General features: G+C 45.3%; 1 protein-coding gene across 1 annotated transcript in view; it reads right to left on the bottom strand.

The window, feature by feature from the left end:
- Positions 1-26,323, bottom strand: part of LOC148516876 (serine palmitoyltransferase 3-like) — a 170,442-nt gene that overhangs the window by 121,532 nt on the left and 22,587 nt on the right. Inside the window, exons 2-3 of the mRNA XM_088479451.1 lie at positions 2,208-2,396; positions 419-573 (exon numbers count right to left, since the gene is read on the bottom strand). Coding sequence (XP_088335577.1) covers positions 419-573; positions 2,208-2,396 — 344 coding nt within the window. The remainder of the gene's footprint in view (positions 1-418; positions 574-2,207; positions 2,397-26,323) is intronic.

Below are 26,323 nucleotides of genomic sequence, written 5' to 3'. Positions count from 1 at the left end.
ATACCCGAGGGGAGGTCCAGTCGGTAACTGTGGGGGCCGAGGTGACATGAGTCACTGAAACTTGAGCCATCAAGAGCCCGCCCACTTCACTAGGTCAGTATCCCAGGAACTTTCTACAATGTCAGAGTTATCCTGGAGATTCCAGGTGAGTAAGCGAGTATGCCAAATAGTCGTACTGGCTAACTAGCATTTTCACGGATATAATGGTTTAGTCTACAATTATTAAACTGGGAATTAGGACCTCTAAGTATGCAATTTTGTATTCTAATGATAGTTTACATCAAATATTCGTTACTAATGAATTGAATAAAAACAGACTTGAGAGCGAATTCGATTAAAGACAATAACAATTATGTTACATGGGAACAATCTGTTAAGTGGGCTGTTCTACACACTTGTAATGGCAGAAAGAAATCACCTGTACGTCCAGTTGTAGTCATCGGTCAATCGCTCCATGAGGTCAAACTGAGGTCCTGGCACGCTGCAGATGGGCCGATTCCAATTATCACGGACTCTCATGTAAAGATTTCTTGTATAGAAGTTTTCAAAGTCTTGGTAGAGGGGTACAAAGTCCTGCATTAACAAATTCAAAATAGGCTTACGGGCTATTGCCTTACATGAATTATAATCTGTTTCATGGATATTAGACCACACACACACATTTACATTTTGGGGGGGGCAAACACCACCTCACTGCAATGCCATGTACTACCGTGTTTCCCCGATAATAAGACACTGTCTTATTTTTTTTTGGTTCCAAAAAACACCATAGGGCTTATTTTCGGGGTAGGTCTTATTTTAACTAACATTGACAGCAGTGCCCCTTATGCAGGCCCCCCCTGTAGCAGTGCCCCTTATACAGCCTCCCTTGTGTATAAGTGCCCCTTATGCAGGCCCCCCCCCTGTAGCAGTGTCCTTTATGCAGGCCCCCTTATTCAAGTGCAAGCCCCCCTGTAATTGATCCCCCACCAGTACAGTACCGTACTTACCTGAGTCTCCGCCATCCGGGATGTCCCTCTCACTTGCGCGCTGACTGGATCTAACATGATCCAGCAGGCGCGGCCGCACAGGATCCTCAGCGCGCGGGTGACGTCATGACGTCACCCGTGCACTGCATGACTGGAAACGCTGGTCTCCACAGCGTTCCCAGCTCAAAAAGAGATTAAGGTAGGTCTTATTTTCGGGGTAGGGCTTATTTTAGACCGGGCTACAAAAGTAAGGGTAGGGCTTATTTTCAGGGTAGGTCTTATTATCGGGGAAACACGGTACAGTCTTAGGCAACATTTCGTCCTCCAGCTGGAGAGACAGACTATATACTAGTGTGATGCCATGGGGCGGTTCTGCTGGGTTGGCCTGGGGGGTCCCGTGCCCTGTATTTGTTCCATAGGAATGTTAGAGATCTGCCTGATAGAGGTCACCTGGATGCGGTGGGCAGGCCCATAATTATGGCCATTATTATGCGAAGAACCTCTTGGATGCAATTTAGCAGTATTATTATTAGGTTCAGCATAGTTAGAGTGTGCACTTGCATCTGTCTCTTTTTTTGCTTGCAGACTATGGGCCTGATTCAGAGCAGGACGCTATTTGCGCTCGCTCGTTCAGAAAAAGGGGCCGGATATTTAAATTGAGCACTCGCTCTTTGCGGTCTGCTGACGCCTCTATGTCTGAACGAGCGAACGAAACATGCGCTCACTATCTTTTAAAAAACGCCCCCTGGCAGCTCGCATCCTACGTCATCTCCGCTATTTATTAGATTAATCGAGTACATCGAAAGGCGTATGAACTGCTCGCAGTGCTTGTGGTTGGATTTTCCTACCGCAATCATGCGAGCAGTTCAGGCTAAAAGACAACCAAGTGACGTGGTCGATGACGCTGCTTTGTTAATTATGCACACCCTTAAAACGCCCGTTTTGACCGTTTGGCACGCCTGCGTTCGGATCTCCACTCCCCGTTTTCAAGCACCTTCCCCTGTTACCACCCACAAATGCCTCATTCTGTCACTCAAATTAGCAGGCATTCGCTATTTTGCGAGCACACAATTTCCGAACGCAATGACTGGTTCGCGCATGCGTATTACAACCCATACGCATGCGCAGTTGTGCGAACATCGCTCGGATCGAACGAGCGGCCGCTCACGAGCGGCTCTGAATCAGGCCCTATATACCTTCTGACTGACCTGAACAGTAACAGTCAGCCCAAAGTCTTACTTTTTGCTCTTTCCTTTCCTCGGCCATGTGACATTTCTCCAGGCCCCAAGCTCTCATGAAATCCCGTAAGTAGCCAAATAAGGTGACAACGCCATAACCTATGTAGGTGAGCACAGCGACATACATTGGAGCTTCCTCAAAGGACTCCTTGAACTTTTTATTATACAGATGGCCATTTGCGGCTCCATTCTGCAGAAAGAAGAGAATAATAGGGTTAGTACGGTCTGTAAAGAACTAGAAAACATTGCATTAAGAGAGATCACCTCTAATTCACCTCAATTAACTTTCCATGAGATATACTGTATAAGTTTATATTAAATGTAGACATCTGACTATTTCAAAAACACTACAGTTGTTTAGTATTGTTCGTATTACTGTATGAAGTTTGTGCTTATACAGATGTGTCCTCACTCGTCTTTGCTGCAGTTGCGCCTAGTCCCATCAGAATCTAATAGCGTCAGGTGTCTTTTTGTTCCAGCTGAACATGCATCTAACTGGCAATGCGATGCGACTAGGACGCACCAGGAGATTGCACTGATTAATTTGATATAAGACACTTGTATATCTGTTGGCGACCGAGTCTCTCAAAGTGCTACGATGCAGCGGCCGTGGCTTTTTTTCACGCCAAGTTCCGTTTGTCGACACAGCCGCACACAGGTATACAAGTGTCACATATCGAATTACTCAGAACAGTCTCCTGATGCGTCCTAGTCGCATCGCATTGCTTTTTCCAAGAGAAATTGCCCAACACTAGCAGAGTTGCCACGGGACTTGGCGGCACACTCACACCAGGCACATCGCGCTGCATGGCGTATTGAGGCTAGATGAGCAAGGACACATATTCTAAACCAGTTCTGTGAAGCACCACTGCTCGTGGTATAGTCCCAGCCACTTCCAATATCAAACAGCACAAGTAGACATTCATAGGGCATAGCTGTATTTATAATTCAGTGTGCATGCTCATGTTAAATTGCCCATTGTTGTAACATAATACCATGTAATAAAGTAGAGATAAGCGGTTCGTTTGTACTCGTTTACCTTCAGATACGAAAAACGGAATCTTATTGGCTATCTGGCTCTCACGTGTTTTGGATAGCCAATAAGATAAATCCGAACTTGCACTAAATTGGCGAAAAGTACAGAGTTGAACCAAACAGCTCATCTCTAGTTTAAAGTACAAGTAAGTCTACTAAAGATTTCCATATCCTAGCAATTCATGCAATGAAATACATAACCAAATATCCCACCAATTCAATCAGTAATGGAGAAAGAACAAAGAACCCCACTTGACTTGTCACAACGCAAGTAACCGAGTTAAAAAATCAGAACATAGATTAAACCTGTGCACCTTACGATTAGAAACAGACATTAATTAGGAATATAAACATGAGCAGGTAAATGGGGGAGAGAAAGAGAGGAAGGAGAATTTGGTAGATACAAGGGAATGGCTAAAAGGTATACAGGTGAGGGAACAACATGTAATCAAACAGTATGTGGAAGCCAAGCAACAGAGTAAAAACCATAGTAATACACATACAGGGATATTTATCAAACATTCTGCAAAAGGACAATTGAGTCATTGCCCACACAACCAATCAGATTCTATCATTTATTTAAAGAGTGTACTAGATAAATGATAGCGAGAATATGATTGGTTGCTATGGATATCACCTCAATATTTCCTTTTTAAAGAAGATTTGAGAAGTCTCCCCCACTGTAACACAATTGCAAGACATAGAGAATAACACAATAATATCCCATACAGAGTTTCAGGCTTGTATTCAGCATATATATTTTTTTACTTATAAAGGAAATGGATGGTTGTTACTAAGGCAGCCTTCATATTGTGCGGAATAGTACATTTACACTGGTCAGTGAAGACGACAAGGTGAGAAAGCAGTAATGGCATAATTAGTTATCCTGGTAAAAATTAGAGTACACCTATTGCTAGAAACTGCATCATTCAAATGCTAATAGGCAGCTGCCTAAGGGCGTCCGCCGCCCGGCTTACCTTCGGTCAGTATGCGTGGGGATAATGATCGGAGTCGGGTTTTCGACACCCATAATTAGACCCCTGCCTGGATTGCACAGCCGGAAAGCCGGGGGTCGGCATTTCGACCGTCGGCTTCCTGACTGCTACCTGTAGAGGGGCTAGTGGATGCTGACATACTGGGGCACAGATGTGTGGCATATTATGTATTGGAGGTATTGATATGTGTGTAGCATAATTATGAAGTGTGGCATACTATGAATTGGGGGCAGCATTGTGAGATAAATCATGATTTAGGGGCTCTGCTGTGTGGCATATTAGTTGGAGCATTTCTACAGTACATAAGGCCTGATTCAGAGCCACTCGCGAGAGCACAGTGCTCGCAAGCGGCTCGATGTTTGGCCACTGCGCATGCGCGAACCCCGCCGAGCGACTGAACTTCAGTCGCTCCTGGGCTCGCTACAAGATGGGGCGGCTGTCGATGGTAAGTGACAGCTCGCCCCGTTTTATAGGCAGGTTGGGGGGGTGGCTGCACAAAGGCAGGCTGGCGTTTGTGGGAGGACCTACTGACATCACTAGTGATGTCAGTAGTGGATTTCCTGCTCTATTAGAGCAGGGAGTCCACTCGGGCTTGCGGCAGCCGAGACACTACCCCAGGCTCTTGTCGCAAGCCCGATGGTCGCGATAATCGCGACTGTCTCCAGCACGCTCGCACAAGCTGTGGGTGGACACCCACAGCTTTGCGAGTGGCTGGAGACCAAAAAAAAAAAAAACGCCCACAGACCCTGCGAGCTGGTCTGAGTCAGGGCCCTAGTGTATTATGAATTTGGGGCCTGCTGTGTGGCATATTATGAATTGGAGGGAGCAGAGGCGGAGGGTAAAATGTTGCCTAGGGCGCCCAGAAACCTTGCGCCGGCCCTGCCCATATGTTATGTTACTTCCTAGATTGTATTGTTTTCTAGCCTTAGGCTGTTATTGCTTCTGTCTCTTAATAAAGCTTCTTTTCATAGACTCAGGAATGTCGTCATCGCTACAAGAAGCACATTGCTGCTCTCTGCAGTGTTTTATGGTGACTGGCTTGGGGCCTGCTTAAGAAATCACAACAATGTTGCTGAAAGGATCACTAAAGCCCACAATTAAATTGTCTTTATTTAAACCATGCAGGTAAATACATTGTTAAGACGACATAGACAACCCCTTCTCTAAAAACATGCAAAAAACTCCATACCTCTCTGTGCACTGATCCAGTTACCTGAAGCTGGGTGCTAGACTCAGAAGGGACAGCGTGCATAGCGCACCATGCAGAGCTCTACAATAAAACTCTATGGAAGAAGTAATTCTATTGTGATCGACAGACAGGTTCAAGTGCCTTTGTGGCAATGGAGCCCTTATAATGGTTTATCACTGCATATAGGAATTTATCAAAACCCTCTTGCCGGGACAGCGGCTCCAATAAGAGTCCATACCGGTGAATAGTAAATCGATAGCTTACACTATCACTTTACTGCCAGGCTCGGATTCAGCTTACCTACGGCGGATTCATCGCCGTGCATGTGAAAGTATTGGCTACAATGGCCAACACCATTAAAGGGAGCTAAGCTATTTGGAGCTTGGTAAAATTGGCTAGATTGCAGTTCCTATAGAGGTCTATGAGAACGGTGGTGTTTGTGGGTCCTTAATTAGTGCAGGAGATATCAATATCTCCTGTGTTACAGCTCTAATACATTACCCCGTTACCAGTACTGACATTTAGGCTTACTGTAAATACCGAAGGAGCCCAAAGAGAACATTATAATTTGCAATGCTGATCTAGTAACTGCCCCTGCAACTAGCTAAAAAAAAACAAAAAACATTACATTACATACAGATTAGATCTCGATTATAATGTGGTGACTTCCTGTGCATAGTAATTACCATGATTCCCGATAAGTAGTTTTTGTAACTTTAAAAGTTTTGGTACACTATTAAAAGATGAAACGGCGTAACACACATTGTGCCGACCGGGCGTCCATGTTGGTAAGCTATACATACTTATCAATCGGCCTTTCGATAAGTCTGGGCAGACATAATAACTGTGGGGGCATTTCAATCTGCCCACCCAGTTGTGATGTCAGCGGTCCCTGCAGCCAGTGTACAGGTAGTTGGCAGGGCGCCCGTACACACATGCACAGATATATTTTGGCTATTCACAGACATATCGGGTGATTCACTACAGATGAGTGGCGGAGCAACGGCCCACGCAAACCCCGCGGTGGCTTGGAGGTGCCGCGTGGAGATAGAATATAAAAAGGTACAGGGTAGAGGGTATAGAAATTTGCTATATAATGCGCTAGGACCATGTGGCAGTTGATAAAGTGGTTACAAAGTTCACGTCTACCTATATATATATATCACGGTATCCGCGCCCCCTTCTTGGCGTTACAGCAGGTGATTGGGTCAGAGTGGCTTTCCCCACCCCTGGTGATGCTCTGCCGTCTCTGTTGGGAAATACGCAGTGGCGTCCTGTACCGGGAATACATTGGGGCAGCCAGTGGCCATGGGGACTGTGGAGAGCGGCTCAGTGCGGGCTGTTGACATCAACGTCTCCAGGTACAGCCGGGGCCATCGGGTCAATGCCTGGGGGATACAGGCAGCGGACCGGAGCCAGAGAGGAGGCAGGTGATACGGCGCATTGCTGCTAGCCCGGTGCCATCCTTTGCCCATTCTGCCTGATACGACATTACAGCAAACAAGGTCTCGCTTAGTTTTTAGAATGCCAACTATGCAGTTGCTGATTTTAATCAAATCAGTAAACATCAACAGTCTAGTCTTCATTGTTAAGCCAGCCACGCAAGTGACAATTGCAGCCTCACTGTAATGTGATAGAAGGAGCATCAGAACCTCTCTCTACTGCACAGATTAACATTTATTTTTTTGTGGGAGAGGTGCTTAGACCTGGATCTCCAAATAATCTGTGCGAATAGAAATTCTCAATAGAACCAATTTATCTGTATAAACTTCTCCCCTCTGACCCATATACGAGGAGTGTGCAATAAGTTTCTGGATGTGCAATGCATAGGTAGGAGTAGACACAATCTGACTGGTTGTGAACTGTAATCTCTGAAATTTTAGGGCACAAAACCGTATATAGGAAGCACTGCACACCAAAGTTAGCTTGTTTACTTCCTTCAAGAAACTTGTTATAGAGCTCAACAGAGGGCACTGGCGAGCCATGAACTTCTACGACTACAAGAGTAGTCTGCGACAGCAAGAGGTTTGCACGACTGCGAGCTGCTTTCGTGGAGGAAGCCCCATCCGGAACCACTGTGTTCGAGTGGTTTGCTGAATTTTTGTGCGGGAGACTGTTCCTGGAAAATGAGGAACACTGGAAAATGAGGAACACAACCTGTGTATGCAATCAAAGAGGACAACGTTGCTAGTGTTCGGGCCATAGTTGAGGTGGACGCCAAGGTGACCGTTGCCCAATTAGAGAAAGAGAGAGGCATCTTAAATCGTGCTCCATCCGCTCGATGCTCCACGAAAAGCTTGGCCTGAGCAAGGTTTCTGCAAGCTGGGTGCCAGCTAATTCGCAAGCTGAAGGAGGATCGGGTGACTTGGTGCCGCAACATGATGGCCAGGTTTGATGGCAGTCGCTCAAACTCTGTCTGGGAAATCATCAGTGGTGATGAATCCTGGATCTACAGTTTCAACCTTGAGAACAAACAGTCAGCCCAGTGGACGGCAGTTGGAGGTGCCCCAAGACAGAAGTTCCAACGTGAGTGCAGCGTGGACATGCAGATGGTAGCTGGTTTTGTGGCCAAGACTGATCATGTAACTACCATATCACTCATGCAGAAGGCACAGTCATTGGGGACTGGTACGCCAACCAATGCCAGCCACAAGTGCTGGAATCCATGTCCTGGCATCGCCAAAGAACTCGCACCCATGGTGCCCTTCTCCATCACGACAATGTACCTGCCCCCAAGGCCTGGAAAGTGGTGGATTTTCTGGCCCATGAACGCATCCAGAAGCTTGGTCATCAACTGTACAGTCCAGACTTCTTAGTGTTCCCACAAATCAAGTGCAAGATGCGTGGGATTCGTTTTGAGTCACCAGAAGCTGCAGTGGACACCTTCATCCAGCATGTAGAAGACATACCTGCTTCGGACTGATCCAGCTGCTTCACCAAGTGGTTTGAGCGCATGCAACTTTGCAAAAACTCCTCTGGCGAATACATTGAAAAAATGTACTGTTCACTTTGTAAATAAAATACTTTTGTGCATCCGGAAACTTATTACTCCCAAGTAGGTATTAAAGTACTTCTGTTATTAATGATGCAAAAATAAGATTAATATAAAAACAAGTAAATGAAAGTTGTTAAAATGCCGCCCATCTGTGCCTATATAAAAGATAGTGTGGCATTAAAGCCAATTCATGTCACAGCAAGTGGTAACAGCATTGTTACTGCCCAAATTTGACCACATAAGTCACATAAGAAAGAAAATGTATTACCAAAACACTTCTCTGATAAACAAAAACCTGCCTTCCAAGATAGAAGTATATCCAATACAGTGTCCACTCTTAGGCCATTCAAAGCAAGAATTAAGAAAACAAGCCGTTTCCGTTCAGCTCAACGTTTCAGTCAATGTTATGTTCTTGAAAAAAGTATTTATTGACTGAAACATTGAACTACACAGAATTTATATACAGGGTGGAGCAGGGAAACGGGCAATTTGAAAAAACGTTTTTTACCGGGTAGGGGGTATTACATTACCCGACATCCCCTTGTCCACATCAAGCCATTTAACAGTTGAGTCACTACGGTAGTGCGGGCCGCAGCCAGGTGTCACCCACCCAGCCAACATCAGAATGCCAGCTGCTGCTCAGTGACTAACATTACGTGCAGTACTCGGCACCTGTAGGAGCCGGCACTGCAAACACAGTCCCCAGGGGTAGCCCAGATAAAAACGGGGGACGAGTTGCGAGGCCATGCCCCTTCTGCCCAAGACACGCGCATGGGGTATTTTCACTGCACCGGTGTCACAAAGCATAGTGACACCCCTGCATTGTTTACATGGAACAGTGGCGTGGTGAACAACGTGCTTTTGCCGACAAGGCATTTTACAAAAACTATTGTCTTGTGGCCGCTCGACGATCATTTCACGTTCAGTTTAATCATCATGATGCTGCACCGTCTGTTCATGCCATTAACACATGTGTCACCTCGAGGATGTGATCTTCAAGAAATAAATGGCATGCTATGTACTTTAAGATAGCATATTTGTCATTTGGCAAATAAAAATAGTTTATTGAATTACTATTTTTTTTTTTTAAATTGTCCATTTCCCTGCCCCACCCTGTACTATGTCAGAAAGTAATGAAGGACATTAAGGGGCAGATGTACTTAACTCTGGAAAGTGATAAATTGGAGAGTGATAAACTGACAAATTAGCTCCTGTCATTTTTCCAACACATCCAATGACAGTTAGGAGCTGATTGGCTGGTAGTTTATCACTCTCCAATTTATCACTTTTCAGAGCTTAGTACATCTCCCCAGAATAGTGAATAATATGTTTATTTATAGGTCAGGGCACAACAATGGTGCAGTAATTAGTATATTGCAGGGATTCGGTATGATACACCGCCAGCCGCCGGGTTCAAATCCCGGCAGCGCCAGCCCGACATGGAAGGAAATCCCGATCGTCTAGAAGGCAAGTATAAACTAACCTAACTCTACCCCCTAAGCCTAACCCGCCTTTAGGGTGCCTAACTCTAACCTCCCCCCCTGTGCCATATCCCTAATCCCCCCTCTAAGTGCCTAAACCTAACCCCCCCTTTCACCGCCGCCTAAACCTAAATCCCCAGGGGGGTTGCCTAACCCTAACCCTCCCTCCCCCTAGCCTAACCCTAACCTTCCCCCGGGGGTGCCTAACCCTAACCCTCCCTTCCCCTAGCCTAACTCTAACCTCCCGTGGGGGTGTCTAACCCTAAATACCCCCCTGGGAACCCAAAACCTAACCCCCCCCTGCGGTTGTCCACGCTCTGCACCAGGCATCCCTTCGATCGGGATGCCGGGTGCCGGTCTCCCGGCGTAGGTTAGTTAACCCTCGCCGGGATTCTATAGTCTAGATGCCGGCGGTCGGCATTGTGACGACCGGCATCATAAACGTATACCTATTGCAGCTTCAGTGCGGACGCTAAGGGTTTTATTCTAACCAGTGACAGAACAACAATCGTGGAAGGGAGTGCAGTGGTTATGAAGCCAGGGGGCGAGGAGTAGCCCAAAGTCACTGAACACTAGCCAAGGACGTTAGTTCCACCATTACAGCACCCTCAGTGATCTAAGAACCTTCGCATTGAAGCCCAAATTGATGCTCAGAAGTGTAGATGTGGAAAATTTAAAAAAAGGACCAATTGCATCGCTGTCCCTCTTCCCTCAAGTTTTGCCATGGGGCTCATGGCTGTAATTTCTCGACTGTACACTGTGTGAAGTTTGTATGGTCTCTCCATGTTTGTGAAGGCATCCTCCCACAATCCAAAGACATACTAAAAGGTGAATTACCTTCTGATGAATGTTACCCTAGTATGTGCCTTTTTGTGTAGTAGAGAATTTAAATTTTAAGCTACTGGGAGTAATAAAAAAAATATATAAAATTATTATTAACTGCCAACCCTCACAGCTTTTTTGCTTTAGCAGTAGTTAGATAAGCAACCCAGAACCACAGGTCTAGTAGCTTTACCACAGACGAGGCTTCCCCTTTTCAGTTTCACTTTCATATTACTAATATATCAAGCAACTCACCGAGAGTTATTTATGACCACTACTTAAATCCATTGCCGTTGCAAGGGCTCTGAGTGTCCTGTGCCGCTCCCGCCCCCTTTGCATCTGACATCACGCATATGGGGGCAGGGCCGCTGGCCCCCAAAACTGCAGCAGTACCTGGAAAGTCTTGAAGATGCTCCTGACCGCTGTAATAACGGCAGGGTGTCTGCCTGTAGCGTCCGTGGCACTGCCACAGCTATACTGGCTGCGGGATGCTGTTCCAGACCCAAATATCCAGAAGCAATGGCTATGGGTGAGCAACGGTGCTGTCCATGAAGCCTTGCGCTCTGTGTGGCCGCACAACCCTGCTTAAATCTGCCCTAAAACTGAAGTAACCAATCAGCAATTGGTTATCGCCTGTCAAGGTCTAGTGTACAATATAAAATGAAAGATAGTCATACTGGTCTACACTTCCCGAATGTTTGAAAGATTCCCGAATTTCGGATTATGCCCTCCACGATAGGTAATATGTGACAGAGGTGTGGGGGGGGGGGGGGCATGATGATTACATTCGGGTCGCCAGTCTCTGCCCATGCCACTCGGACCTCCCTCCTAAAATTAGGCAAGCATGAGGTTTAGAGAAAGAATTGTTGGTTACTATGGTTTTGTATAAATTTGCACAGTGTTACTATATACAGATGTGCCCTTATATAACATACCCCGCTATACGCTTGGCGCAACAGACGCTTTGGAAGTAGCATACCCTATTTTCTTGAAATTTTGCTTCACACTCGCATTGCAAATGTGGTGAATACCCCTCACAATGTACTAGACGCAGGGCTGCGACTTTAACAACACATACAAAGTCACAGATGAAGCACAACGGAATTTGGCGTAAGAAAAATCTGCGGCCGCTCACATCGGAACCCTTCTTACACAGATATACAAATGTCGCACATCAAATTGATCAGCGCAAATTAGCAATGTAGTTCTGCCGCTCCCAGTTGTTCTTTTTATACGAATAAGATGCACATTTTGAGCCAGCAAGTCTCCGAGGTTCAAACCGCACGGGACCTGGCACGCCGAGAGGGGCTATTTGGCGCGACTTAAGCAATAAATGTATGAGAACACATCTGGAAGCCTCAAATTGCTATAAGATAAAAAAGCAGGTACCAACATACATCTACAGGTCGGCGGGATGGTAATTGGGCACTGCGCAGCATTGGGACGGTGCATGGATTAATGCAGGTGCAGCTGAGACACACAGAGCAGCAGGGAGAGGTTCCAGCAGCTCTCACACAGACACACACTGCTGATGAGTCACTCCCATTGAACTCAGCACAAGGGGTCGGAGGATCTGATTGGAGGAGCTTATCACATGCTTCGCTAATCCCTGGAGATCAGCAGCCTCATGGGATTTAGGCTCAGTGATCGATTGCTAAAGAATGATTCATTGAATCGTCAGCTTTTTCACATGATGTACAAACTCAAATTTTATGGTGGACATCATTGATTGTGGTTCATCGCTACATAGCTTAATCTGCTTCTAACCTCCTGCACTGTCACTGGCAGTTTGTTATTTAAAATTTTTACCATTTTAATTGCTCTAAATATGCTATATAATGCCTACCCTCCAACATGACCCATTCCTATGGTACAAAACACTCTGCTCCTGGACTTCCCACCTAATTTATGATTGCAGTCACCTGTGTTGAACTAGGTAAAGGCCCCCATATATCAGAGATTGATTGCAGCAATCGTGCAATTTGCAATCGATTGTGTATAAAAATCTTTCCCTTTTTCAATCGATTGCAGAATTGCCACAATCGATTGCAAATTGCACGATTGCTGTAATCAATCTCTGATGTATGGGGGCCTTAATTGATGAGACAGATGTTACAGCATAGGTGACTGCAATCATAAATTAAGAGGCAAGTCCAGGAGCAGAGCATTTTGTACCTAATGGAATGGGTCATGTTGGAGGATCTGTATAATGTATCCCTATAAATGTATATAATGTCATGTGACCAACCATTCTGGAGAGGTCTATAGTCACAGTGGATGGGTACGAAGAAAACCTCCATTCACTCTGGGGAATTTGGGACATTGCATTTCAAAGGAATACTGTCCCGGCGAAGACAGCTTCCACCATCATAACGGTAGTTCCAATGCACATGATGTAAACACTGCAAAGAAGGAAGGTACCGGAAGCAGTTCCAGCCAACTGGAGAAGGATCAGACTATTTCTCTCCATCCATGTTTTTACCATAAGGGAAACTGGCAAACACCAGCTTTACATCATGGAGATAAGCACTAAAAAGCCAAGCTATTCTGAGCCTATTAAATGACAGTATATCACCATCACCATAGAGAACAAGGAGGACACAGCTGCTGATGGCAGGTGCCATCTCGGATATCTCCTGCGTTAAAGTTCTGATGAATGCCCGTGATCCTAAAAGCTCAGAAAATCTTGCAAGAACAGAATAAAATACACTATACAATTACATACACTAAACAATTATCTGTTAGATATCGGCCCAATCTGGCTGGTTGGAATGAAAACCTGGTAATGTATGGGAGCTAATGACAATCGACCATTTACTCACAAACACTGGAAAACAGACAAAATGGTCGTTCAGACAAATTGGTTAAAACAAATGACTTTAACAAATTTGAACTATTGTTTTTTTGTCCATTTTCCAGTGTTTAAGACCATATGATCGACTGTCATTTGCTCCCATACATTACCAGGTTTTCATTCCATCCAGCCAGATTGGACAGATATCTGACAGATAATTGTATAGTGTATGCCCAGCATTAGTCACTCTAGTGGATTTGGCCCAGGAGATCAATTTCAACTGTGTATGACCAATTTCTGGCTTGGAAATGTGATAAATCGTAGGACAGCGACCTTTTGAAACAGAAATACTATTGGTTAGTGCAAATAAAATCAATAAGTGGCAACAATGAAGTCTCCCAATTTAAAACGGTGACGATTAAAAAGTACATAGGCACAGTAGAATAGACAGGCATGAAGCATATCGGGCCTATTCAATTAGGTCCTGTATCCCCCACATGAGGGTGCACTTATCGTCACAGCCTTAGGAGCGACGAGGAATAATCAGCTTTAAAATGCACCCTCTTGGATTTAACACACGGGGAAACCCATATGTTCTGTATTTTGCAAGGAATTTAATGGTTTAATGGATACCATGCTTTGCACAAGCGTTTACTGCACGGGGAAAAAGCAAAAGAATTGAATAGCTTTGGGCGTAGAACCCGGAGCTTTTCCATGCGCTGTAAACCCCCGGGCCTAATCTTATATTCCCCATAGTCTACCAATTTACAAAAATTACCAACGTTCCCTGACATGGCATGGCTGTCTGGTACTGGCTGTAGTGGATAAATGCTGCGTCAGTGAAAATACTTCATGCTTTCTGATGTCAAACAGAGAGCTGTGACCAGTAGCTATAAAGCGAAGTGTTTTGGAGGCTTGCATGTTCCTTCATCAGGGTAGGACCAGCAGAACGCTGTAAGTCTGTCAGTAAATGTGCTGTCAGCACATTGATAAGTAGCCCCTTATCCCATTTGCAGTTACTTCCTCTGGTCCCTTCCCAACAAAGGATGCTCACTGTCAACTTCTCTGGCACATCCCCATTATCCTGCAAGCATGCGTTGATCTCCCCTTCCTTGACAACTTATCACTCGCCAAATACCATCACGTCTCCCTTCTCCGAGCTTTGGCTCCTACAGCAGGTGGTGTACACCTGCCTCACCTCTTTCTCCACCCACTCCCTCCTAGACCCGCTTCAATCTAGCTTTAATTCTCTTCATTCCACTGAAAATGTCCTCACCAAGGTACAATTGCAAATACAAACTCACTATTGTAATACTGCTTGAATTCTCAACAGCATTTGACATATTCGATCACCACCTTCTCCCCCAAAAAATCCACTCGTTGGGGTTCTCTCTTGTTTTGCTGCCTACTTACCTAACCACTATTTCTCTTACCTACACCTAATTCCATCTCCTTCGCTTCCGAATCCCCTCAGTTCCCTAAGGTTCTGTCCTTGGCTCCCTTCTCTTTTAATGCTACATATTTTCCCTTGAGGGGGTGATGCAAATGATTTCACTGGCGGGTGTCAATGTCAGACACCAGACGGAGCAATACAATTGTTGCTCCGTTCGGGCGTGAACAGCTGCCGGCATTTCTGCTCGCCCGCTCCTGAGGAGGCAAGCAGAAATGTGCAATAAGTCCTGGGTTTGGGTGCCCTAACCTGGACTTTAGACGGGTTTAGCCATTTTGGGCAGCTAAACCCGGTCTAAATGGGCACAAGCGCGATAATTAATGGGCGTCCTAAATAAATTCAATTGCAACATTGGGCGCCCATTAATTATCGCAATGACACATACCTTCCAATTTGCAGCTGTTAAGCTGGGTACACACTAGAGTAATGCAATTCCGATTTGGCCAAATCGGAACAACAAATTGAGCATATTGCTCAGAGTGTTTGCCCGATTTGTCAGCTCCCTTGGTTGCATGCAATATCTTCTGGTCGGCCATGCTGCATGGCCAACCAGACGATTGCACATGCGGCACCGTGCATATTAAGAAAGGACGGAATTGTTGAGTGATTGTTCCGTCCTTTAGTACATCGCTGAAATGTGTACCGACAATCCCTGGACATCGGCACGATGCCGGTCGCTGAAGTGTGTACCTGGTGAAATCGGTATGTAATACGACCGGATGTATTGCTGGCAGGCTAAATACCGACACTGGAAGCCCGAACCATCAGGATCCCAACTGGGGCTGGTAAGTACACTAACCTGTCCCCCCCCCCCACCCTAACCAATTAATCTACCAGTTTGTTTCAGACCATGGGAGGACACCCACGCAAACACTGAGGCGGCGATTCAATTGTTGTGCAGGCGACGATAGTTAATGGGTACCTAGTGTTGCAATTCAAATGTTCTGTGGGCCCATTAATTATTGCAGTCTTCATGCCCTATTAGACCGGGTTTAGCCATGTAAAACGGATAAACCCGTCTAAAGTTCTGGTTAGGGCACCCAAACTGCAGTTTGAGCGCCCTAACCACAGGTTTATCGCACATTTTTGCTCACACCCTCCTGAAGGAATGCCAGAGCCAGCGGCTATTGCGCCCGAACGGAGCAACAATTGAATTGCTCCGCCAGGCGCCCTAAGAAAATAGCCGCCTACACAACAATTGAATCAACTTAAACACGGACTTCACTGGTGGGATTTAAACTGAACTTTTCGGTACTATGAGATAATACCAAGACCACTTAGTCTTACTAATATTTTAAAACATAGATGATTAGTATATTAGGAGAAAACAGAAAAGTTAAAATAAAAGGTCCTAAAGGTCATCATTATCTTTTATGTATAACTAGCTGGGATACCAGCGTTGCCTGGGTTAAAGACTGGACCTTGAAGTACACCTGCACCCTTTATCTGTTTACATTGTCTTCGCCTATAACCCCATTCCATTGATCCTGAAAAGGACCCCACTGTTTGCCTACATGCATGCAAACAGTGGCATAACTAACGTGGGTGCCCGCGGCTCCCCCTGCACCCAGTCATGCACACAAGGTGGACAGGTCCAGTCAGGGCAGTCAAGGTGGGCCCGGGTGTCAGCAGCGTTGATTTGGTGCAGGCCCACCAGCTGATTAGAGCTGGCTCGCAGGCAGACATGGAGAAACAGCGCCACCGGTCGCGAGGCAGTGGCAGATCCCGATTGGTTGCCAGTCTGCAAGCTCCGATTGCCTGGCGACTGGCGCCAGATTCAAATTGCATCAGCGATGTCTGTCTATGTCTGCCGCTGCAGCTGCAATCAGCTGGTGGCCAGACACCAAATCCACACTTGCTAGCTGCTGATAGCACACAAAGGGAGGAGAGAGGCTGCCTGAGGGACACGGGGGGGAGGGGGGGGGGGGGGGGAGTTGCTGGTGGGGGGCATAATGTGTAAGGGACATTACTGTGTGGCATAAAGCGTAAGGGGTACTACTATTGTGTGGGTTGATGTGTTATATGAGGTACTACTACTATGTGGAATAATCTGCAAAGGCCTTTACTGTGTGGTATAATGTGTAAGGAGCATTACTATATAGTGTAAGCGGCATTACTGTGTAGAAGAGTTACTACTACTGTGTGACAATGTGTATAAGGGGTACTACTGTGTGGCATAACATGAATGGGCTCTGTGTGGGGGCAAATGTATGCTGTGTTTTTACTATATGGCCCTCAAAGTTCTAGTTACGCCCTTTCATGCAAACAGAGTGATACTAATATATGTGGTCACTTTATAAAGGACTAAAGGGATATTTATCAAAGCTCGTCGAGAGTTAAAATTGTGAGATAAAGTATTAACCAATCAGGTCCTAAAGCGGATTGGCTGGTATTTTATCTCTAATTTTTTTCTCTCTCCAAGCTTTGATATATACAGACCCTCCAACATGACCCGTTCCACCAGGTACAAAATGCTCTGCTCCTGGACTGCCTCCTAATTTATGATTGCTGCCACCTTTGTGAAACACCTTTTGTTCATCAGTTACCTAGTTCAACACAGGTGACTGCAATCATAAATTAGGAGGGGAGTCCTGGAGCAGAGCATTTTGTACCTGGTGGAAGGGGTCATGTTGGAGGGTAGGTAAATACCCCCCTAAATCTGGATTTAATATGAACTTGCATGAGTCAAAGTTTGCTCAGACTAAAGGTGCCCATCCACATGAAAACGACTGTATGATTACGACATTGTAATCGTGCAGTCGTTCATCAGTCTGTGATGTGCCTACACTGAACGAGCAGTCGTTCAGTGTAGGCACATCAATAATCTGCAAACATGCTGAACCTGACGTTATTGTCCAGCATGTTTGCCCGGTGATAGATGTCTAAACATCCAGCGGGAGCGCACATCGCTGGTCGTTTCAGAAATTTTTCGGATCGATTTGCAAATGATTTATGAAGGATAACATTATCGTTAAATCGCTCAATTTAATAGTCTAGTGGATGGGCACTTTAAGATTAAAATTATACATTTGTAGCTTTCACACAGATATTTGGCAGACTGACAATTTCCACTGGAGCCAGCCCCGAAACTTGTGTAATGCAAGAGTGTCCCCGTTTTTAAGGATTGTTTGATAATGTGTGGCCCTGATGATGTTCAAACCTAAGCCGTGCATAAAGGTTTAACAGACAGACAGACACGCTTTATTGTTTATTATACAGATATCCCTATATATGAAATAGATATACCACTCTTGGGTGTGTGGTCGCGCTCTGATATGCGCACACCTTGACGTGCGTTCAATCACCTAAGGTGTTCATATATCAGCGCACACAAGAGTGGTATATCCATCTTATAAAATGGTCCCTGTTGTAACAAAATAGTTCAATGTGAGGAATTATGTAGGGCAGGGGTGGCCAACCAGTCAGAGGCAAAGATATATCTGTAGTCAAGTAAAGAGCAGATATCATGCGCGCAGCAAAGGCGTGCAAAAAAGGGGCATGGCCTAGCTGTCACAAGGCCATGCCCCATTTTTGTGCGCACGCCTTTGGTACGACGTTTGCAGGAGCATGACCTTGTCACATCCCTGTTTTTAGTCACACTGGGGGCGAGCCCAGCACAATGAAAATATACAATCTTCCCAATATAACTATTATTTTTTACCTTTTTACTTTGCTGTAATTTTTAATTAGTTGGACTTCTAACAATTCTTGTGTTCAGTCATTTTTGAATGCCCCTTATGCAGTGCTTCCTGTAGTAGTAACCCTTATGCAGTGCCCCCTGTAGTTGTGCGATGGTATCTAGATGCCCTTCACGGAGCAGACCCTGACATCATCAGTTACTATCTAATATCATTCCTTACTATCCACATGGACATAGAGGGGGAATATAAACCTGTAGCGAGCGTAGTGAGCCACCGTGCCCGAAGCGTGGCAAGAGAGTACTAATTTCTACTTTTGGTTGCCTTTATGAGCATGGAACCGCACTTCCGCCCTCACTTCACATCACTTCCAGGTCCTCAGGATGAAGGGAAAATAGATTCAACCATAGTTGTGCCCCATATACAGTGCCCCCTGTAGTGGTGTCCCCTGTAGTTGTGCAACATATGCAGTGCCCCCTAAAGTAGTGCCCCCAGTACTTACTTCATTGCATCGCCGTCTCCACCCTGTCAGGGCTCCAGCTGTCGCTGACTGGATCTATCTAGATCCAACAGACTCCTCATCGCAGGTGACGTCATGACATCACCCACGCACTGCATCACTGGGAAGCTGACCTCTGATCGTTTCAGAGGCCAGCGTTCACAGTTGCAGTGGGAGTCTGCGGTGGCCCGAGCCGCATCACATCAACAAAAGAGCCGCATGCGCCTCAAGAGCCGTGGTTTGGGTAGGTAGAATAGGAGAAGAAAATAGTTCAGAGTAGGTCATGAAGTAATCTGGACATTTCTTGAAATGTTTCTGTCAGAAATGTGTAGGTCAGTGAGGCAGCGATGTGGGATGAATGACACATTGCTATCCCGATGCGACGCATTACGCTGGTCACCGCATGCATGCCGGCATTGGTAACGCTGGTATGCATGACGATCCGCCAAAGGATGCACTGTCGGTGAGAGAGTCTCTTTGCGATGGAGGGACTTCCGGGTCTATGACTCAGAAGCCGCATGCACAGAAGGACGCACGCGCCGCTGGATCACTCTACGCACGATCCGATTGGATCCCTCTATCAGCACTCTGAAGATAGAAGCCCATAGGCTTCTATGGGTAATGCCATTAGAAAGATGGCGTTTACCCTCCGCAACCATTTCTCCCCTTGAAGCATCCCGCCCGTGGATTGATACAGATGTGGCATTGTGATGCATGGTCATGTGATTTAAAGTCTTCAATCATCTTGATTTTAGACCTCCCAATTTACTACACAAACTAATTATATATATCCGCGTAGTATGAAGCTTGGTACTCCATTCTCTCAGATGATACGGATACGACATATCAATAGCTTTACAGAGATGGCAGAGACACAGATCAACATTCTAATTGATCGCTTTATTGATCGAGGCTATGCCCGTAAATATCTTAATATTCTGAAACAAAGTTTTACTGTTATCTCAAGATTAACTATTGAGTAAAAGGCAACAGACTGTAGCCACACGTAAATTTCCTTGTGTTATGCAATTTAATGTAACATCTCCTGATATCAATAAGATTGCAAAAAAACATTGGAATCTGATCCAGTCAGATAAGGATCTTGGCTTGTCAGACTATGATCTGATGCCTTGTTATTCCAGATCCAGGAATCTGCGTGACCTTTTGGTCAAAGCAGACATCTCAGACTGTGATAAAATTCCCTGAGTCAAACATTTTTAGAAAAGAAACCAGGGTGTTATAAATGTACGTGCGTGACCTGTAGATTTCTACTAACAGGTAATATCTTCCATCGTCCTCATTCTGGGAAACCATACGCTACCACCTCACATGTGAATCATCTTTTGTGGTATATCAAATTTTGTATCCTTGTGGTCTTGCTTATATTGGCAAGACCACTAGGAAATTCAAAGAGCGGATGGGGGCACATCGCTCCTCCATACATTCTGCTATATTGAACAAAACGAGTGACCAGACTGTGGCACGCCACTTCATTCAGGCAGGACACAATTTAGATTGTGATATACAGGTTGAGTCTCCCATATCCAAAATGCTTGGGACCAGGGGTATTTTGGATAACGGAATATTCCGTATTTTGGAATATTTGCATATCATATTGAAATATCTTGGGAATGGGACCCAGATATACACACAGAATACATTTATGTGTTATATACACCTTATACACACAGCATGCAGGTAATTTTATACAATATTTTCAATAACTTTGTGGCTCAAGCATAGTTTGTGTACAGAAATGAAATTCATTTATGTTTCATATGCACCTTATACACACAGCCTGAAGGTCATTTTACACAATATCTTTAATAATTTGTGCCTTAGACAAAGTTTGTGTACATTGAACCATCGGTGACGTCATTTCAGCGCGGCTGCCTGTGTCGTCGGCAGTACGTGCTGATCCACGTGGGTGACAGGGGTATAAGGTAAGAGTCATGTTTTATGTCTGTATTACTTCCTGACGAAAATCTTTTGATTGAAACGTTGAAGCTCCTTGCTGTGTGGGTTGTATTTTCTTTGAAGCGCCGAGGGTGCCGCACCTCTGGGATACTATTTATTAGAGATGAGCGGTTCGGATTCTGTGGAATCCGAACCGCTCCGAACATTGGGGATCCGAGTCCACCCGAACCCTGTTCAGGTGTTCACCGCCTGACTCGGATCCCCGTTCGGGGCCGAACGGCGGCCGCCTGATGTCGGATTCTCACTAGAGAATCCGACATCAGGTCTCCTATTGTGTAGGGCAGAGCGCTGTGATTGTATCTGTGTAGGGCAGAGCGCTAACACACAGCTGCCAGCGGCAGCTGTGTGCTTGTTACAGCAGCCAATGAGAGTCACACAGACTCTCATTGGCTGCTGCACGGAGGGAGCCGGCTGGAGCTCACACATGAGCTCCGTCTTCCGGCTCCCTCTCCAGTGTGTGACAGGCTCAGCAGAGCGGACGGCGCGGGGAATCAGGTAAGTTTTTTTTTTTAACTTGTGAAAGTTGTGCAAGGGCCGGGGGCGCTACTGGGGGGGGGGGTCTGCTACTGGGGGGGTCTGCTACTGGGGGGGTCTGCTACTGGGGGGGGCCTGCTACTGGGGGAGCTATACTACTGGGGGGGCTATACTACTGGGCGTCCATACTACTGAGGGGCCTGCTACTGGGGGCTATACTACTGGGGGGGGTCCGCTACTGGGGGGGCCATACTACTGAGGGGCCTGCTACTGGGGAGGCCATACTACTGTGGGGGCATACTACTGGGGGGGCCATACAACAGGGGGGCTACTACTGGGGCAGCCTACTACTGAGGGGGGCCTGCTACTGGGGCAGCCTACTACTGGGGGGGCCATACTACTGGTGGGGCCTGCTAATGGGGGGCATACTACTGGGTGGCATGCTAATGGGGGGCATACTACTGGGGGGCATACTACTGGGGGCACTGTATAGGGGACCCTACTACTAAGGGGACTGCATAGGGGGCACCACTGCTGGGGGCATTGTGTAAGGGACACCGCTACTGGGGGCATTGTGTAAAAGGGGCACTACGGTGGGCATTGTGTAAAAGGGGCACTACTGTGTGTCGTAACATAAATAAGAGACACTACTTTATGGTGTAACGTGAATCAGGCCCTATGTGCGGTGTAATGTGAATAAGATTGTGCACTGTGACCGTAGCCCACTATGTAAACAAGTACTGTGACTCTGCTGGCCGTACCCACTGGGTGGGTGCACTACTTTTCATTTCTGCCACTGCTGTGTGGCAATGTGTCATAGATGTGCTTTATACTGTGGTGTCTGTGTCATTGAGCCGCTGCTTTGTCGCTTAGTAACCAGTCAGCTCACTGCAACCTTTGGCCAATAATGTTGAAAACAATATTATAAGATGTGATATGGTCTAAATTGACTGGAAATTAATGTTATTGAGGTTAATAATACTCTAGGAAGAAGAAAAAAAGACCAATTTATGTGATTTTAGCTTTTTTTGTCAATTTTTGTAAAAAAAAAATCCAAATCCAAAGCCAGTCACCGCAGTTTGGCAAATCCAAATCCAAAGCCGGACGACGAATTGGAACCAAATCCAAATCCGGCAAAAATGGTCCGGCGCACATCCCTACTATTTATGCTTTTGTGCAGGCACCGGGCCACAGCTCTTATTTAGAGGAGCGCCAGATCCATTGACATAAAATTATTATATATATATATATATATATATATATATATATATATATATACACACATGCATACACACACACACACACACACACATACATATATATACACACACATACATAATTATAGTCCATATAGTCCAAATATAATCCATAGAGGGAGAGGGCCCTGCTCACAAGAGCTTACATTCTACTTGGGTGTATAGTACACAGATGGAGAGAGGCAGTTGAGTAATGCTTAGGCTGCATAGAAGGCTTGGGTAAGGTGATGTGTTTGGCTTGGGTGAATAGGGGGCATGTTTGTAGGCTGGGAGTTTGGGTGAGTATGACAGAGGGAGAGGACATTCCAGGATTGGAGCAGCACGGGAGAAGTCCTGAAAACAAACATGGGAGGAGGTGGTCAGAGAGGAGCTGAGGTGGAAGTCAGTAGATGGGCAAAGTGGGCAAGAGGGAGTGTGGAATGAGACCTGAGATGTAGGTAGGGAAGAAGTGGTTTAGGTCTTAGAAAATGAAATGAGTGGAAAGCGTTTGAATTTCATGTAAATTTTGGACCATACTATGCATATATCCAGCTGTGTTCCCAAACCCTGAAAGATGGATTTGATAGCAGGAAAAGTAAATTTTACTTAAATAAAATCCATATAAGCACAGGATTTAAATGGAAGGTTACAGGAAGAGAATCTGGAACATTTAAAGGGGATATGTGAGGAGATTTTTCCACCCTATGAAAAGAAAACATTTTATAAACAAACCTGCATATTTCTATAAATGCTAAATGACTTCCTCATCAAAATGACATGTTACATTCATTACTGAATACCAGGAATAAGCTGAATTTTCACTATATGCTAAATTGCCTACAACGTTTTAGATCACTTCCAGTTATTCTATAAAAAAAAAAAAAAAAAAAGGTATAAAAAAAATAAATAAATAAAAAAACGTACTATTAAAAAAAAATGAAAAAAAACAAACCCACAACAATTATATATATATATATTTTTTTTTTTTTTTATTAATTATATTGAATGGCAGCAATGATGTATAACTTAGAAATCTCTGTTCGGTCTTTATTGGAGGTCACTAAACCCAACCCAAAGAAAAAATGCGGTGGCATGATTACTACGATCTGTCAGAGTAAACAGTCGCTTCTTGCTGCCTGTGTTTGCACACGGCCGGCAGGGAGTGATCACAGTGTCCGCGGGATGAAGTTGGCACTAGAACACAGACACCGTCTCCAGAGGGAAGATTCCTGTATAACAGTCCTGTCTTAGATCAGCAAGACTAACCATGATCTAATCTATAGCAAGCTTAACATCTTTATTTTTGTCCCCCCTCAGATATTATAAAATGTATTTTAACATACAACTCCAAAATAATGATTTACCCCTTTCCAGCGTTATACAATATATAAACATTATCATCCCACTCCAAAAAAATACTGGTAGGTTAATTGGCTCCCAACAGAAAATTAACCCAAGTGTGTATGTGTGTGTGAGCATGTGGTAGGCAAAATATGGGTCTATTTACTAAGCCTTGGATGGAGATAAAGTACCAACCAGCCAGCTCCTGTCATTTTTCACAACACAGCCTGTGACATGGCAGTTAGGAGCAGATTGGTTGGGACTTTATCTCCGTTCACTTTAACTCCTTCCAAGGCTTAGTAAATAGACCCCATAGATTGTAAGCTCCACTGGGGCAGGGACTAATGTGAATGGTCAAATATTCTCTGTAAAGTGTTGCGGAATATGCGTACGCTTTATAAATAACTGGTAATACATCCCGCACTTTTAAGTACTTCATTGTGGATTTAAATTCTACAGCGCATACACAAGGCCCTCATTCAGAGGCGCTCGCAGGAAGCGAGCGCTCGTTCTGAATGAGGGCGGCCGCTTGTAATTTTAAGTGAGGCCTCCTGATCGCTAGCTAAGCTGTGGGTTACCACCCACAGTTTTAGTGACTGACCAGGTTGATGGTCGCGATGGTGAAGACCATCGCGACCATCGGGGCTTGCGACGAGACCCTAAGGTCGGGTCTCGGCAACCGCTAGCCCCAGGGAGCTTCCTGCTCTGATCGAGCAGGAAACTCCCCCCTGACATCACTGCTGATGTCAGTGCGGCCGCCCACAAAGCGGCAGGAGTTCCTTAAGTGTGCCGATGCCGACCAGCGACTGACGACGGCAGGGGGGGGGGGGTGGCGGCCATGCATTCAGCAGCATGGCTTCACTCACGATATCCCCAGATTGGGTAGCATGTACAGCCGACTGAGGTTATCGTAAACGACCAGCGGAAGCGCACATCGCTGGTGATTTTTCGTATACATACTAGCTGATATTTTGAACGATATCGTTAAAAATATCGTCTAGTGTGTATGTGGCTTACCAGTTATCACATATCATATATCTCTGCTGCATCCTCTTTTGCTACAGAAATGTAGAAGTTATATCACGCTAGATTTACAAGCACAAGTGAGAGAAGACATAAACCCGTGCAACAGCCGAAACAAATTGTATTCAAATACTAAGTGCTATAAAAATCTGCTCGAATTTGACTTGTTCTCTAAATAATTAAACACATTAAATTCCTATGCAGAACAACCTGAGTCTGACGGTCATGTTACAGATTCAATCTGTACAGGTTAATCAACGACTTTGCTGAAGTCACTGACCACGCCACCTGATTTACAGCATGTAACATGAGATCATGCAGCAGTAAAGTCTATTCAGGGAGAGGCAAAGTGTGACAGACCCGTGCGACTATGTACAAAAGCATTACACAGCGGAGTTATTAAAGGAAATAAGCAATATCAATAGTCATGTATACATATGCTATTAGAAGTTTACACAAGAACACACAATGGCTTGTATACTCTTACACCAACTGACTAATAATTGCTGGTGCAAACTGTAGGTCAGCACCCAATGTAGAAGTGCAAATTATGGGACCTGGACAGGGCCGGACTGGGACTAAAAATAGTCCCTGGCATTTAAAGCACACAGGCCCACCTTGCGTCAGCACCTGGCTCCAGGCATAAACTCCTCCTTTTACTATTCCTGACTCTTCCTACTTTTTAGGCTATGCTCTTACAAATATAATTAATATTAGAACAACATACATGTATACATACCTCCCAACTGTCCCGCATTCAGCGGGACAGTCCTGTTTCTTTGGGACTGTCCCGCTGTCCCACCTGTGGGCCGCAGTTTCCCACGGTAGGGGGATGAGTTGGGGGAAGCATTACACCGCTGCTCTGCACAGGAACCGCGCGGATGTCCCGAGTGGAGCTCCTCAAATGTTGGGAGGTATGTGTATACGTCATTCTCTGTATTAAAATACACACAGGGGACATAATGTAGGAGATTCAAACATGTGCCATAGTCAAACTTTTGGTATTTGGTTGGTTCTGTTAGGTAAAGCTGGCACTTCGTTGGTGTAGGTTACACACAAGGATAAGGGAAGGCAGTTTCCAATTGACCAAACCCCAGTTTAGCAGTTGTAGACGATTAGATATCATTCTCTGTAGGAATTTTTTAGGGCAGAGGTGCTGAACACAGAGG

Source organism: Taudactylus pleione, unplaced genomic scaffold (genome assembly GCF_031769625.1).
Source record: "Taudactylus pleione unplaced genomic scaffold, aTauple2 ptg000235l, whole genome shotgun sequence".
Taxonomy (NCBI): domain Eukaryota; kingdom Metazoa; phylum Chordata; class Amphibia; order Anura; family Myobatrachidae; genus Taudactylus; species Taudactylus pleione.
The sequence above is the reverse complement of the archived record's forward strand: the minus strand, read 5'-3'. Positions and strand labels throughout refer to the sequence as shown.